General features: G+C 36.4%; 1 protein-coding gene across 1 annotated transcript; it reads left to right on the top strand.

Moving 5' to 3' along the window:
• Window positions 1-14,930: 14,930 nt before the first annotated feature.
• Window positions 14,931-16,857, top strand: LOC133785755 (uncharacterized). Its single transcript, XM_062224971.1, has 4 exons — window positions 14,931-15,425; window positions 15,511-15,569; window positions 15,612-15,773; window positions 16,104-16,857. Exons 1-4 carry the CDS (start codon window positions 14,931-14,933, stop codon window positions 16,855-16,857), a joined length of 1,470 nt encoding a protein of 489 aa, XP_062080955.1.
• Window positions 16,858-17,219: the final 362 nt, after the last annotated feature.

The raw sequence follows: 17,219 nt of genomic DNA, 5'->3' as shown, positions 1-17,219 counted from the left end.
ACTTCAGCCTTAGCTGGATCAGCAACAGTAGCATTAGTCTTCTTTTCTCCTCCCTTACTTGGTCCACCCATGATTGACTCATGTAAAACGCCCTAATCTAGTACTTTATAAAACTTTCGCATACTCATGGGTTTAAAAGAGAAAAGGCACTTATTATAAAACCTTAGTGGGGCCTTGCTAAAAACATGCAAGTTGGGCCCAATAGTTTAAAAAAAGAAAAAAATAGTAGTTTTCATGCAAAGTTCTTAAAACAACCAAAGTTCAAGTCCCACTGATAAGTTTAGAAAGTCCAATTTAACATAACATTAATTTAGAAAATGGTGTTTAAACTGATCGTTTCTCGTCCACAGGATGCCCCCACGCCATACACACCATGACGATAGAACTCCCCACATCACTACGAGCGCCATAGAGAAACCTATTTGCTACCTGGAAGGGAAAGTAAGGGGGGTAGCTAAAAGCCCAGTAAGGAAGTACAAACAGCACACAAGTAAATCACAACAACTCATAATCGCATTCATACATCATCACACATCATAACATCATTATCGTAATAGCATCAACATCGTTACATAAACATAATCATAACAACATTGGCATCATATGCAAAATCATCATCACATAACATCAAATCATAAACACCATTCCTTGTGATCATGGCCCACTAACTTGTCCATGTCACCCTTTGAGGTAAACAGAATCTCTGGTCCTTGAATAACCTCGGCGCCTCCGCCCTTGGAGTTACGTCCTCTTATCCTTAGTAACTCGGGTTACGTCTTCATATCCTTCGCAAACCCTTTTTGATGTGTTGCGTTCATCACGCTAACATCCATTCATAGCATACAACATTCAAAATGACATACAAACCAGTCACATCATCGCAATAAAGCATTTCATAATTCATAGCGCAAAAGTATCATCAATCATAACATTCCCATTTATACAAACGATCTTACCATTCATAGCAAAAATAAACAAAGATTCTATCTAACTTCCTTACCTCAGGTCCAAGCAAAGCAAAATGAAAACTTCACAACGAGCCTATACCATAACCAAAATAACTTCCCTTAGCATCACATAAACTCAATTTTTTTCACTCATATAACCCATGTGTGCATGTGCCATGCACACATGGTGAAATCTACTCACAATATCTAAACAAGGCATATTTACACATAAGGTCATAAAAGAATAATGCATATTCCACCTATATTACATGCATGGTCTCTCTATAAAAACTATATGGTTGCATAATAGGCATATTTTTTAACGTAAAAGTGGAATTGCATGCAACATGCATACGTGGGAACGTTGTTAAAAAGCAGCGTTAAAAACGATAATTCCTACGCGCTTATTTCTATCGTTTTGAAAATAATGAATTTGTAACAATGCTTTGATTTCCATTGTTTGTCCTTTTAGAATTACTAGGTTGATTAAAAGATTATTTTATTTCATAAAATAATTTATTTAATCATTTAAAATATACTAACTCCATTACTTACTTTGAAATTCCATACTTTATTATTCAATGTTATATTAGAAATATTTATTACTAAACTATGTTGGTAATCAACTTGAAGTTGAAAGAGTGGACTTTTTCAATAAAATTTTTAACAGCCTGCTTGATACACTGCAAGAGAAAGCCAAGTCTCTTAAACTGGTTAGCCTCTAATGGAAGTTTTATGTATTGACATTGTTGGTTGTCACAGTGAACCTATAATATTATGTTTTGATATAATGTTTGATTAAATAAGTGTTACAAAAGGTGATTATTTAATCTAAGTGGGGGAATGTTATATTGTTTTAAATAATATAATGTTAGATTAAATAATGTGACATAATGTGATTTGCCACACCTTATAACATGAGAGTTACAAAATTGGACACATGTATGTGCCCAAATGTGACATATTTTGGTGTTACAAAAATAGTTACAAATTTGTAACTCCCAAATATTACCCAATAATGTGTCGATTTGATATTATACATTTTAGTTAGAATTTCTCAAAGCCATAAGAGATATGACTGTAAGAGATGTGATTTTAACTCCCATATGTGTATGGAAGTTATAAAATCAAGTGGGAATGAATTTGGAACATTTTGGAAAATTTGGAAAATTGGTAAAACGTCTTGGGTCGCGGTCAGTGTTTTTTAGGCCGCGGGCCAAGAGGCAGAAAAACGTCACGGGCCGCGGCCAGAGTAGCTGACATCACTTTCCAAATTTTGGTTTTATCCAATTTTGAACGTTTCCAACAACCAAGTAACTCCCAAATCTCTATCTTAATTCCATAAGCATCCAATTAATCATTAATAACAACCATGAGGTTGGTGGAATTTGAAATTCAAAGGGTTTCTCAAAACTCTATAAATAAGAGCCTAATGCTCACTTGTATGAAACACCATTTTCTATCCACCATAGAGGCTTGATAATTCCAGAGAGCTATTTCCTTGAGAGATCCCTTAGTGCTTAAAGAATAGGGGGAAATAAGCTTTTGGACAAAGGTCTTGAACCTTGTTCGAGTTGGTGATCCCCACTACTCTACACTTTGGTTGTGTGAGAGTGTGTGTTCTTTTTATTGTTCTTTTCATTCTTTTGATCTTGTTGTTCTTATTTACTTGTATTATTATTATTTTGAGTTTGTGATCTTTCTCTTCTAATTCTTTCTATTTATTTGTATTTTGAGCAATAGAGTTGTAACACTTGTTTAAATATTACATTGTCTATTGTATGTTTGCATAGAGTTATATTTTGGTTTTACCATTTCCATTGAGCAATAATATATTCTCTAACAATCAAAAGCTTATTTTCATTTTAAATGGAAGGAGAAACCATAGAGATCTTGTGAGGATCCAACTTTGAAAAGATGGTAAGATAAGGTAATGTTTTTCTTTGGTTTTCTTAGAAGATTTAATGACTTTCATATGGTGATAGAAATGAGAAAGAAGAAATTTTTATAAATGAGATTCATTTTTTCTAATATCCTTTGCTTTTACAAATATAGTGGTTAGATTAGAAGATAATTCAACATCTTGAGTTGTTGCTATATGTGATTAATTAACGTATTGTGTAAATAATCTAGTAGATTATTGGGTAATATGCTAGCATGTTATATAATTGTCTTATTATGCGATAATGAGAAATTATTAGAATGAAAATTTTATGAGTTTTATATGACATATATAAATATATTGATTTTGTGAATCAATAGAAATGTGAAATCATATGTGTATGATATTTGTAATTTATGTTTACATATTAATAAAGAGCCATGTTAGTATGATATAAGTTATATGTGTTGAAAATTATGTGAAATTATATTAAAATATAATAATGCAAATATTCGTGAGATGTTAATAGGTTTTATCCTATATTATTGTTAGTATGTGATTTGTGAATAAAAGAATTATTTGAGAATTTAAAATTTTCTCATTTAAAAGATGAGCATCTCATTTTATGAGATAAGAAAATATGAACCTAAGGGGGTTACATCTTTTAATGGTTGTGTTTTGCTATTGCAAGAAAAATGGATCAAGGTGGATTAAAAAAAATTGTGGGATGACATATTGACTCAATAAACTTGAAGTCTAGAGTGTGGTCAAATAAAATATATTTGAGAATTATTTAGTGACAATAATTCTTAAATATTCAATGTATCAATGAGGAGACATTGTAAAATTGGAGAAATAATTTTGAATCTTTACACCAATAGTGAATAGATGAAAGAGAACTTTATTCATTTTGGTTAAAGATGGTGATATGTTTAAATTAATCTCAAAGATGAGATAATTTGAAACTAAAACATAAGAAATTAAAGTATTTAAATAAATCAATGAGGGTTTATTTTCTTTGATTTAAAGTGTTTAAAAAATTGACATCTTCAAATCAATTTTTATGAGAAAATCAATGGATGTAAAATTGGTGTTTTCAAAAGAATCTCAAAGAGACTCTTAAGAAATGCACAAAAGTTGTTTAAGTAATTTTGAAATTATTTAGACAACTAAAAGTAAAAATTAGTGATTATTTGTTTGAGAAATTTTCACATGACATTTGTGTTCACATATTGTATTTTGTGAAATATATAAAAGAAAGAAACTAAGTGAAAGTTACTTTCAAAGAAGTGTGTCTTGCTTTAGCAAGTAAATAAATCAAGATAAACTTAGAGGGTTTTATCTTGATCTATTGAGAGTTTATGTGGCTTAGAGGAGTCATGATGAACTTTGAGAATTATAAGTGTAGATTTATCTTGGAGGATAAAAGACTTAATAGAAATAAAGAGATTTCTAATTTAAAGTGATATTTTATTATCACTATGTGAGAAATGTGGGGGTGATGCTCCAAAATTAATCAATTTATTTTGTTGATAATAATTGATTAATTTGGTCATCCTATCAAATAAGTGATTTTTAATTCCACATTGTTAATCACATTGGCTATATGTGTATATAATGGATAAATCTAGACATGCTTGGTTTCTCAAGTTATTGTTTGTAATATTTTGATTCAAGAAGGAATCAATTTAAACATAAAGGAGAATTTCAGAAACAAAGAGGTTTCTAGAATTAATATTCAAGGAAAATATTTATCTTGGATATTGAAGTATAAAATAATGGGGGTGTTGACTATGGTCAAACTCACTATTTTAATCAAACTATAGCTAGCAACAAAGTTTGAATAAAATAATGAGTGTTTAGTATGCATATATGAGAAAAGAAATAACTCAAATGGAATCATTTCTGCATCTCAAGGGGTGGGACTTAGACTCCCTAAAGAGATTCACAATTGATGGTAACCTATCTTAATACTAGTAACCAAACTAGTATTAGGTTCAATAGATAATAACAAGTCAATCAAGTGAATAGTAGTAGTACTCAAATTTTGTCCCATTTGAGATATGAGTACTAGTGTGTTACCAAAATGAGGGTTAAAACCAAAATATTTTTTTAAATAGAACTCGGTCTTGAAAAGACAAGTATTTTAGGGTGAAAAAATACTGCAAGAGTTCTACCTATATAGACCTAGGGGTGGTGTCGCCCCTCATGAGAATTGGGAGTCATTATCAAGAAATGTCTATGAATAGAATGTGCACATGGCCATTCAGTACTACAAAAACACCCTTTTAGGACACTTTTTTAGGACACTCACCTAGATGTGAGCCCTGAAAACTACTCCTGGACATTTTAGGACTCGCGTTGCGAGTCTTAAAAACTGATATGTGTCCTAAAAGTTTGAATTTTTCTTTTTAACATAAGTTCCTTGACTTTTTAGGACACTCATTGATAGTCCTTAAAAACACATTTTAGGACTCGCAATGAGTGTCCTAAAAACATATGTGGGTCCTAAAAAACCTTAATAGAAAATTTAAATGTATTATTAGTGGTGATTTTTAAGGGCTCAATTTGGGTGTCCTAAAGAGTATTAAGGGCTCCCAAAGCGTGTCCTAAAGACTTTTAAGTAAAAAAATGACAAATAAATGAATAAATTAAAGCTTTATTTTAATAACTAAATTAAAAAAACAGATTTCTTTTATTTATTTGGGGTTATACCCGAATATTGTATTTTAAAAAAATTATTTCTGACCTAAAACTAAAGCCTAAAACACACTAACCCTAAAATATGTTTCCACCTCTCTCTTGCTATCTCAGATTCTCCTCCCTCCCGACCTTCTTCTCCCCTGCCGGCTATAGCTGTTGTTCTCCCTATCTCGACCTGTACGACTGGAACCAAGGTCCTCTGCCTCCTAATACGCACAACAGCTATGAGCGAGGCTTCTTCGATCGTCGTCCCTGAAATGGTCGTCCATACGAGTGTGCCAGATGAGGTCCTTTGCTTCTTCGACCGGTGTCCCTTCAATGGCTCCAAGTTTGGCCTCTGACGACGTACAGTAGGCCAAGCACGTTCTTGACATCTCAAAGCCTTGGATAACCAAGGCCATTACACTGCGTGATTATAAAGGTGCAAAACTTGCTAATCAAGTCATATAGTTGAAAACGTGACCCTAAAGTCATAATCAGGTTAGGGTTAAAAGATTTTGGTCATAAACAGGAAATTTCTCTTTAAAATAAACATTTAGTACATGAGATCCCAAAACAAGTTTTAAAAGACAGTTTACAAAATTTCAAAGTTTATGTACAACCACAAGCCACTCTAATGGAAAAATAGGCACGTTAGGTTCTCCTGTCCCTGTACCATCCCTCGACCATGGCGGCCGAGCAGTTGACCATATACATTCTGACCCAGAGCTCTCCAACTCAAGATTGGTCCACCTTGCCCTTGCCTTTACCTGCACCACGTAGCACCCGTGAGCCAAGGCCCAACAAGAAAACCATAATGCAGAACATAAACAATATAGTCAACCAACAATCCATAAAGTTGTGAACCAAGTATTTAACATGCCACAACAGTCACCTATCAGAGAGGTCAATTATTAAACAAATTATAAACAACAAACAACAATGATAATATTTCAATAATCATCATACAATACTCAGGGTCAGCGCCCTTAGGTTGTACCCTCTATTTAATCTATTGTAGAGTCCCAGAATATTTACTTAGCTAGCTAGATAGTAGTAGTAGTAGTATTAGTTAGTAGTATGTTAGTTTCTGTGGATTTTGGTTCAAGTCGGGACTTAGTTGGAAACTCATAGCAACAGTTATGGATTTTATAAGTTTAACCTATAGTTTAGGAATATTAATTATAACATAAGGTTTGATTAATATTGCTGGTCCTAGATATATTATTTATTATAACCTAAGGTTTAGATAGAACCATTAAGAGCATGACACTTGTCATAATCATTATTATTAAGGAATTAAGTATTTTGATGAATAGTTTTAATAAAAGAAAGATCTAGAAGCTCTAGAACCTTCCAGCAACGGTTACGATCATATTATGACTCAGTCAAAGCTGTTTATCCAATTCAAATTATGCTGAAAAAGGACAAATATGTGTTTGATATATCAACGTATGTCGATATATCGCAACTATAGGGGCCGATATATCGCCTACGGAAGATACGGAAAACACGTTGACTTTGCACTAATGATCGAACGGGGCTCGAGAATAGTGGGGGAGGCGATATATCGCCTAAGGGGGGAGATATATCGGCTCCATGTGTGTATTTTTGAAAGTTTGGTTTTTCAATTTTAAAAATAGCCTTAACAACTTAGACCTGCCTTTGAACAATGTTGACCGAGTTCTGGGCGTCAGTTGAATGAAAATTCAAATCTTTTTCATTTTATAATAATTTATTTATTCAAATTAAAACAGGTTAGTTTCACTCCTTGAACTCTATAAATAGGACCTAGTGCTCACCCATTTTCTTCATTCTTCAAGCATTTGATCAGAGCCTCCAAGGTGCTAGTGTTACTATAGAGAGATACACTTGGGTTTGGTGTTAAAGCTTTATCATTCTAAGTTTTTCTAAACACTTGGGAAGTGAGATATAGTGTGATTTCAGTATTGAGGTTTGACCAATCCATAAGATCATTCAAGCTATTCTTATTCCTTAAGTTCAGTTCTTTATGATTCTTTAGTTTTCTTTTATTTAGATCCTAACTCTTGTTTATGATTCTTGATTAGGTATTTAAGTTCTTGAAACTTAAGGTTCTTCTTGGTAATTTTCTTCTTTGATGGTTTAGTGTTCTTTTCATCTCTTTTTCTTTAGATTCTCACCATTTTACTATTGGTTTATAGGAGTGTTCTAATACTGTTCTTGTTCCCAAATATCCCAGCTTGGTAAGGAAAATAGGATAGATTTTATGCGCTTATATGTAATGATATGTTTATGTTATGATATGTTTTATGCTATGATATGATATATCTTATGTTATATGTTTTATAGTCCTTGGGCATATGACTTGTTTAAACAACAAGCCCCAAGAATATGTTTTCAGTCACTTGGGTATATGACTTTCTTAGATAAGCAAGCCCCGAGAATTTATGATTGGGCATATGGCTTGTTAAGATAACAAGCCCCAAGAATTCATGATTGGGCATATGACTTGCTTAGATAAGGAAGCCCCAAGAAATTATATTGGGCATATGACTTGCTTAGCTAGCAAGCCCCACAAATTTATGGGCATATGACTTGCTTAGCTAACAAGCCCCAAGAAGTTATGATGGCCATTGTAGTCCTATATGATATATGTTTATGATATAGTCTTATGCTTATGATTTATGTTATAATAGATTTTCCTTGCTGGGCATTAGGCACACTTCTTTATTTTTAGTGTGATGCAGGAAAATGATTATGGAAGGCGGAAGGATTCTTGGCAGCTTGGATTGTGTGTTAAGGATGAATGGAATGAATGGACTGCGTGTCGATCGAGGATGACGTTATTTAGTCTTTTGAATTATGTTTCTTTTGTAATTCTGCACTTAGTTTTTGAACAATTGAATTAAAGTTTATGTTTTATGTTTTATAAACAATGGGTACCCATACCATATCACATTTTATTTTATACTTTTATGTTATTGATACAATATTTATTTTGGGGTTTTAATAAAGTTATGTTTATTTCTTATGTATGTTTTCTTAAAAATAGTAGCTATGTCTAGTAGTTTTAATGGTCCAAGGTCTTAGAAATAGTTGGGTCATCTCTGGCTCACTTAGGTCGAGCCCAGTGTTTAACCCACTGACTCCGGCCCGCTTAAGTCGAGATCAGTGATATTTAAGCTATCCTCGCTACCATTGGTTGAGTTGTGTCCTGTACGCAATTATTAGTCCTGACACTCTTAGGCCGTTTATTTCATATTTACATGGCATAATACCATCACACAACAATCACATTCAAATACAGGGAGCCCTTAGTCCCAACAATCACACATGGGTGTAGTTTTCTTACCTTTGATTCCGAGTGATTTGGCTAATTAAGACAACCCTCGAGCACGATCCTGCTTTGAGCCCTAGCGTACACCTAATCACAATCCATAAAATAGAACCCTCATTAAAATTCAATTCCGTAACCCAACTTTGGGACCAATACCAAGCTCTCGGGACCCCAAGTTCCACTAAACGAGGTGGTGAACCCGTCCCCCGATCCCCCAAGTGAAAACCCTAAGAAAATACCAAAAAACCAAGTTCTGGAGGTAGGGTAGCGCTACAACACCACCAAAGGGGTGTTACGGCACGACAGTCAGAATCCCATCCCCCCAAGAACACAGCCTAGCGCTCCTAGCCTAGTGCTACCGTGCTGCAACTTGAACATTCAAAATTTTGGGTTTTTCTATCGAAGTTCCCCGAGCCAAAGCTCCAAATATCTAACCCAAACCTTAACCAAACTCAAAATTAAACCTATAACTCACTATATCTCATCCATACCACCTAACAACATCAAAAACTTAGTCAATAGCATCATCAAACACAAAAAACCAAAATTGAGCTTGAAGCTCAAGAACTTCATCTGAAAACCAGAAAACCCAGATGATCAAGATCAGAAATTGTTACCTTCGATGGAAGAATCCGACCCTAGGTTGCCCTGAATGTTCCTCCCAGCTTTGAGTCCTCCAATTCCCAAGTTTAAGTCTTTATTCCTCCATCCAAAACCAAACTTAGGAACTATTCTCAACAAAGTTCAGCAAACTCAGAAAAACATAAACCTTACCTTAATTTGGAAACTAATTATAGCTGAACCTCTTAGCTACACCAAGTATCAAAGTCCCAAGACCTAGCCTAAACTTTCTCTGAGTTCTCAGCTTCAAAATCCAGAAGAAAGGGTGAGAGAGAGGGAAAATCGTGTGGGAGAGAGAGAGGTAAGTTGAGTGCTCTGATTTTCCTTCCTTTTCTTTCCTTCACAGCTTCTAACCCTTCTAAAATTGTCCACTAAAGTCCAAATGAACAGAATATATCAGTTATCCCCCTTAATAGTCAAAAGACCCCTTTGCCCTCCCAATTAAATCCAAGTCTTTTAATCAATCTAGGGCATTTTGGTCATTTGCTCCCAATTCCTGCTAATTCCTCAAGTGTCCCTAATATTTACCACTTAAATCCCATCATCTAATTAATCACCAATTATTTTCCCCAATGTCTAAAAATCTCCTATATATCTCCCAAATTCCCAAAAATACCCCCAGGCTTCCCCGAGCTGGGTATAAACCCCTCCCGTGACCATTTCTCTAAACCGCTCACTAGGATCGTCTCGAGCCATATGCTATAAATATATCCACATAATAATGTGGTCTTAACAATTTACCACAAATAATCACATTTATGCCCTCAACGGGCCAAAATTTCAAATATGCCCTTATAAGCTAAATAGGGCCCACATGCTTATTAATACTCATAAACATGTATTTCATACATCCACATAATCATATAAGCATGCTTATCACATAATCATGCATTTAATCATTTATATCACACATAAACCAATTATGCCCTCCCGACACACTAATCAAGGCCCTTAAGCCTTATTAGTGATTTTGGGTCGTTACATTCTCACTCTTTTGATTAGTGTCCTGCTAGTAATAATAATAACATTCCTATGGATCAAGATCAGGTTCAAGTTGTGGGAAATTTTCAGAGGCCATTCAACAATCCATTATCTAACACCTACAATGCTGGGTGGAGAAATCACCCCAACTTTTCTTGGAGAAACAATCATGGCCAGCAATCTCAGTTTCAGGGTCAGTATCAGTAGAATATGCCTTAATAACAACCAATGAATCAAGCCTCTTCATCACAATAGCCTAGGCCACAAGCTCCACCAGACATGCCTAATGAATTATAAGCTGCGTTATTGACTCTTACTAACACTCAAACTCAGTTAATGACTGAGACCAGATCCTCTATCAGAAATCTTGAAACACAAGTGGGGTAGTTGGCCAATATGCTGAATAATAGACCTCAAGGAAACTTGCCTAGAAACACTGAAGTTAATCCTAAGGAGCAATGTCAAGCAATTACTCTGAGGAGTGGTAAACAAATTGAGCAGTCTAGTGTACAACAATCACTGGTTCAGAATGAAGATTTGGGTGAAAAGTATGATACAGTTGAGCAAGGGGTTACTAAAGATCACAAGAGCATAGATAAGAATCCTCCAGTTGTTGACCAGCCAGCCCGAGTTCCATATCCTCAGAGGCTTAGAAAAACTACTCTTGATAAAAAAATTTCTAAGTTTTTAGAGGTGTTCAAAAAGCTGCATATCAATATTCCTTTTGCTGAGGCTTTGGGGAAGATGCACAGTTATGTAAAGTTCATGAAAGAGATTTTGTCTAAGAAAAGAAAGATGGAAGACTATGAAACTGTAACGCCCTGGATAGCTAAGACCGCTACACTGTGTACTTATAAAGGTGCATGACTTGCTAATCAAGTCATTAATTTAAGAACGTGTCACTAAACATGTATGAGCTAGGGTTAAAAAGGTTTTGGTCTCAAAAGTTTCACTTTATATAATTAAACAGTTTTATACATGGGATCCCAAAAAGAAATAGGGTTTAAAAGTTGATTTATAGGATCTCCAAAATACAGAAAACTATCAGCCATACTAAGGAAAAATAGACATTTCTGGTTCTCGCGTCCCTGCCTAAACCCCAACCGTGGCAGTTGAGCAGCTGGTCATGTACATTTGGCTCGCAGAGCTCTCTAAGTCAGGGCTGATCAAGCTTGCCCTTGCCTTTACCTGCACCACGTAGCACCCGTGAGCCAAGGCCCAGCAAGAAAATATAACGTGCAACACAAACAACAATGACAGAAAGTCAATTCTTTAAGCATGATCAACCATTAGATATTCCATATTAACCATTCAGCATATTCTCAGAATCAAAGATGCAACTAATCACAAATAACATTCAAGTCTCATAATAACATAATAGTCAGGGCCGAAAACTTAGGCCGCGCCCTCTGTTTACCCCACTGACTCCGGCCCGCTTAAACCGAGCTCAGTGCATAATAAGCTGTCCTCGGCTACCAGTGGCCAAGCTGCGCCATGTACGCTAGTGTAACCCTTGGCACTCTTAGGCCTTTGGTTCACTGTTTACATGGCATAATACCATCCTTTCAAGTACACATATTATGGAACCCTTAGTCCCATTACAGATACACAACCAGGTGCAGTTTTCTTACCTTTAGTCTCTGCATTCACTGATTACGAGCGACGCTCCTCAAGCACGATCCATTCTTGAGCCCTATCTTTAACACCTAGTCACAACCAAGGTATTGGGTTCCATTAATATTCAAGTAAAGGTTTCCGTGTACAATACTAGCTTCCGGGACATCGAATTCCACAAAACATGGTGGGGAAATCGATCCCGTTCACCCTAGGCTAGACTCCCGTGCCTAAAATCCCCAAATGTTCAAGAATACACCCAAGGGCTACGGCCCTTGAAGCCTAGCCACGGCCCACCTCTAAAATAGAGCCCAAGGCCCCCAGCAAGCAGACACGCGCCACGGCCCTGCCCAAGGGTGTTGCGGCGCTCTCCCCTGGCTGAGCCTCCTTGGCTCTCTTGCTTCGTAGGGCCGCAACGCTCTAGAACAGAACCGCAGCCCTTCCCTTCGTGCCCAGAAAAACCACCATTTCTATCATCCTAACCCCATCCAAAACCATTCCAAAGCACCCTAACTCAAAATCCATTAATCACAAAACTTTTATCATGACTCTAACAACATAATCCAACAAAAATTCAGTCCAAAAACCTACTAAAACTCCATTTTGATTCTCTGAAACCCAGCAACTCTAAACACAAAAACGAGTCATGCAAAACTCAAATTTTAACCTCTGAATACGAATTGAAGCTTACCACTTTTGCTGAACCACCTTCTTGACGAATTCCTGAGCTAAGATCCAAGCTTCTCAGCTTAATTCAACCCTTAAACATCAAAACCATAAACTCCCTTAATACCCAGTCAAAGCTCAAATTTCAAATGCTCAGAGATATGATTAAGCCCTTACCTTAATCTTGGTTGAGTTTCCTTAGCTGAGCACTGGATTTAATCTACAAGTTTCCAGCCCAAATCACTAAATTCCAGCTGATTTCTCTTGAATTTTCTGTTGTTTCTTGGGAGAGAAAAGAGAAGAGAAGAGAAGAGGAAAGAGAGAGTATGAGTCGGCTTGTGTTTTGTTCCCCTGCTTTTCATTAACTTAGTCTAATCCTAATCAGTTAAGTCAATCCCGAGGCTCGGGGTACCGGAAACATCCCTGAGGGCAAAACGGTAATTTTCCCCAATACTCTCGCCTAAGCTTTCTATCCTCAAATATATCTCCATATATTTATTTCCATAACCCGATAGTCTAAATAACTACCCAATACCTAAGATACCCTTGACTTATCCAAAGTCAATTACTAAGCCCCGTTGTGACTTTTCCCGCTATCTAGCTCCCTAGTATCGCCTTAAGTCGCTCACTGCAAATCTACCCACATAATAATTTGGTTCTCACAGATATAACATTTAACCACATTTACATTCAAATAATCATACAAGCATGCATTAAATCATTAAATTCACTCATAAGTCAATTATGCCCTCCCGACACACTAATCAAGGCCCTTAAGCCATATTAGTGATTTTGGGTCGTTACAGAAACTGTGGCGCTCACTGAAGAATGTAGTGCAATATTGCAAAGGAAGCTTCCCCAAAAGTTGATAGATCCGGGGAGCTTTACTATACCTTGCACAATTGGAAAATTTGAGTGTAAGCATGCCTTGTGTGATTTGGGGGCGAGTATTAATCTGATGCCCTTATCTGTGTTCAGAAGACTTGGTTTGGGTGAAGTAAGACCAATAACAGTTACTCTACAGTTAGCAGATCGATCGGTGAAGCATCCACGGGGTATCATTGAAGATGTTCTTGTGAAGGTGGATAAGTTTATTTTTCCTGTTGATTTTATTATTCTTGATATGGAAGAGGATGCAGACGTGCTTATCATTCTTGGAAGAGCATTCCTAGCCATAGGCCAAGCTCTCATTGATGTTCAAAAGGGTGAATTGAAGCTTTGGGTTCAAGGAGATGAGATGGTATTCAATGTCTTTAAGGAAATGACATATCCGAGGGCTAGTGATAGTTGCTATAGTGTGGATGTGATAGATAAAACAGTCTCGAAAAGAAGGGTGAGTAGTGATGCCTTAGAGGCGCTGTTGATAGGCGGTGAGGAAGATGATGATGATGTCGAGATGAGAGAATATGTAAATTAGATTAAATCTTACCAACCATACATGAAGAAGTTTGAAGGAGGGGCCCGAACGATCATTAACATCTATTCAGCAGCCACCGCAATTGGAATTAAAGGCTCTTCCGGATCATTTGTGCTATGCATACTTGGGTGAGAATGAGACGTTACCTGTAGTTGTTTTAGCTGACCTCTCAAAAACTGAATTGGAGAAATTTTTGAGGGTTTTACGGGTTCATACTTAGCAGATATTAGAGGAATAAGTCCTTCAACAGTAATGCATAAAATTTTATTGGAGGAAGATAGCAAGCCATCTATAGAGGCTTAGAGATGACTCAATCCAACTATGAAGGAGGTTGTACTTGATTAGATCCTTAAATGGTTGGACGTCGGGGTGATCTACCTAATTTTTGATAGTGATTGGGTGAGTCCAGTACAAGTGGTTCCAAAGAAGGGTGGAATTATAGTAGTAAAAAATGAAAATAACGAGCTACTTCCAACTCGAACAGTGAACGAATGGCTCATTTGTATTGACTATCGAAAGTTAAATAAGGCGACACGAAAACATCACTTCCCACTTCCTCTTATTGATCAAATGTTGGATAGGTTAGCTGGTAATGAGTATTATTGCTTTTTAGATGGTTACTCAGGGTATCATCAAATTGCCATCGCACCAGAGGATCAAGAGAAAACAACATTTACATGTCCCTATGGCACATTTGCTTTCAGGAGAATGCCATTCGGACTATGTAATGCACTAGCAACATTTCAACGGTGCATGATGGCTATCTTTTCAGATATGGTGGAAAGGAGCATTGAGATTTTCATGGATGATTTTTCTGTTTTTGGCTCTTCGTTTGATATGTGTTTGGGTAACTTGGAGAATGTATTGAATCGTTGTGAAAAAGAAAATCTGGTGTTAAATTGGGGAAAATGCCATTTTATGGTAAAAGAAGGCATAGTACTTGGGCACAAAGTATCTAGTAAAGGTATTGAAGTGGATCGAGCAAAAATCTCTACAATAAAAAATCTTCCACCGCCCGTGTCAGTCAAGGGAATTAGAAGTTTTCTAGGACATGTTGGGTTTTGTCGAAGATTCATTAAGGAATTTTCGAAGATTTCAAAGCCTTTTTCTACTTTGTTGATGAATGGTGTTGCCTTTGATTTTAATGAAGAGTGCTTGCATGCTTTTAAAGTGCTGAAGGAGAAGCTGACAACTGCACCTATTGTGATGGTTCCAAATTGGGATTTACCGTTCGAATTGATGTGTGGTGCTAGTGATTATGCGGTTGGCACGATTTTGGGGCAGCATATTGACAAGGTATTTCGGTCTATTTACTATGCTAGTAGAACTCTTAACGATGCTTAGTTGAATTATGCTAGCCATAGTATTTGCTTTTGACAAGTTCAGATCGTATCTAATTGGTAACAAGGTGATTGTGTACACTGATCACTCTGCTATCAAGTATTTGATTACAAAGAAGGATTAAAAGCCTCTCTTAATCAGATGGGTTCTATTGCTACAAGAGTTTGATATGGAGATTCGTGACAAAAAGGGTACTAAAAACCAGATAGCTGATCACTTGTCAAGACTTGAAGTAGAGGAGAGAGTCAGAATGAGAAAGCTGTACAGATTAATGATTTCTTTCCAGATGAAAAATTATTTGGGGTGAGTGAAAATTCTGTTGTGCCTTGGTTTGCTAATTTTGTGAATTTTCTTGTTGCAAAGATTGTACCTCCTGAAATAACGAGGCAACAGTTTAAGAAATTTTACTTTGAGGTGAAGCATTATTAATGGGAAGAGCCTATTCTCTATAGGCATTGTGTTGACCAAGTCATTCGCCATTGTGTACCTGAGAATGAGTTGCATTCTATTCTTGCCCATTGCCACAATTTACAATGTGGTGGGCATTTTGGAGCCACAAGAACAACAACTAAGGTATTGCAAAGTGATTTCTACTGGCCAACCCTATTTAAAGATGCTAATTCATTTGTGAAGGCTTGTGAGGTGTCAGCGCACTGGTAATATCTCAAGGCGAAATGAGAAGCCCCTCAATGTGATTTTGGAAGTTGAGCTTTTTGATGTTTTGGGCATTGACTTCATGGGTCCATTTCCACCATCTTACAATAATGAGTATATCTTGTTAGTAGTTGATTATGTGTCAAAATGGGTGGAAGCTGCTGCTACGAAGACCAATGACGGTAAAACTGTGTTGAACTATCTACATAAACATATTTTCACTCGTTTTGGTACACCCCGAGCTCTCATTAGCGATGAAGGGAGTCATTTTGTCAACAAACAACTTGATGGACTTCTAGCTCGCTATGGTGTATACCACCACATTGCATTGCCATATCATCCCCAATCAAATGGCCAAGCTAATATTTCAAATAGGGAGGTGAAAAATATCCTTGAGAAGACTGTGGATAGTTCAAGGAAAAACTGGTCAAAGAAGTTGGATGATGCACTATGGGCTTACAGAACCGCGTTTAAAACATCGATAGGTATGTCTCCATATCACTTAGTTTTTGGAAAAGCTTGTCATCTTCTAGTTGAGTTAGAGCACAGGGCATATTGGGCAATGAAAAAGTTAAACTTTGATTGGAATCCTGCTAGTGAGAATAGAATTTTGAAACTGAATGAGCTTGATGAATTTCGTAATGAGGCATACGAAAATGCAAAAATCTATAAGGAGCGCACCAAAGCTTGGCATGACAAGAACCTAGTCAGAAAAGAGTTTCAACCCGGGTAGCATGTACTTCTTTTTAATTCACGGTTGAGACTATTTCCTGGAAAATTGAAGTCATGGTGGTCAAGTCCTTTTACTGTTGTGAGAGTGTTCCCATATGGCTCAGTGGAAGAAAAAGGAAAGAATGGAGATCCTTTTAAGGTGAATAGGCAAAGGTTGAAGCCATACTTGGGCAGTGAATTTGATCAAGCAAAGTTAATAATCTTCTTGAAGCTCGTTTGAGAGGAGTTCAACGTCCGGCTAAATGACGTTGACGACAGCGCTCATGGGAGGCATCCCGTACATTTTTATTGCTTTCTTTACTTTTTGGTCTAGTTGGAACAAAATTTTAAGTTTAATTTTTGCACTTGTAAACTATGAATAGT

Source organism: Humulus lupulus, chromosome 6 (genome assembly GCF_963169125.1).
Source record: "Humulus lupulus chromosome 6, drHumLupu1.1, whole genome shotgun sequence".
Taxonomy (NCBI): domain Eukaryota; kingdom Viridiplantae; phylum Streptophyta; class Magnoliopsida; order Rosales; family Cannabaceae; genus Humulus; species Humulus lupulus.
This window is presented reverse-complemented; position numbering and strand designations above follow the sequence as displayed.

Bases quoted from the DNA above. Each gene is read 5' to 3' on its own strand.
- LOC133785755 (XM_062224971.1), top strand. From the start codon at position 14,931: ATGGATGATTTTTCTGTTTTTGGCTCTTCGTTTGATATGTGTTTGGGT. The intron at 15,426-15,510 runs GTATTTCGGTCT...GCTTTTGACAAG, and splicing joins TGGGGCAGCATATTGACAAG to TTCAGATCGTATCTAATTGG. The intron at 15,570-15,611 runs GTATTTGATTAC...TCTCTTAATCAG, and splicing joins ACTGATCACTCTGCTATCAA to ATGGGTTCTATTGCTACAAG.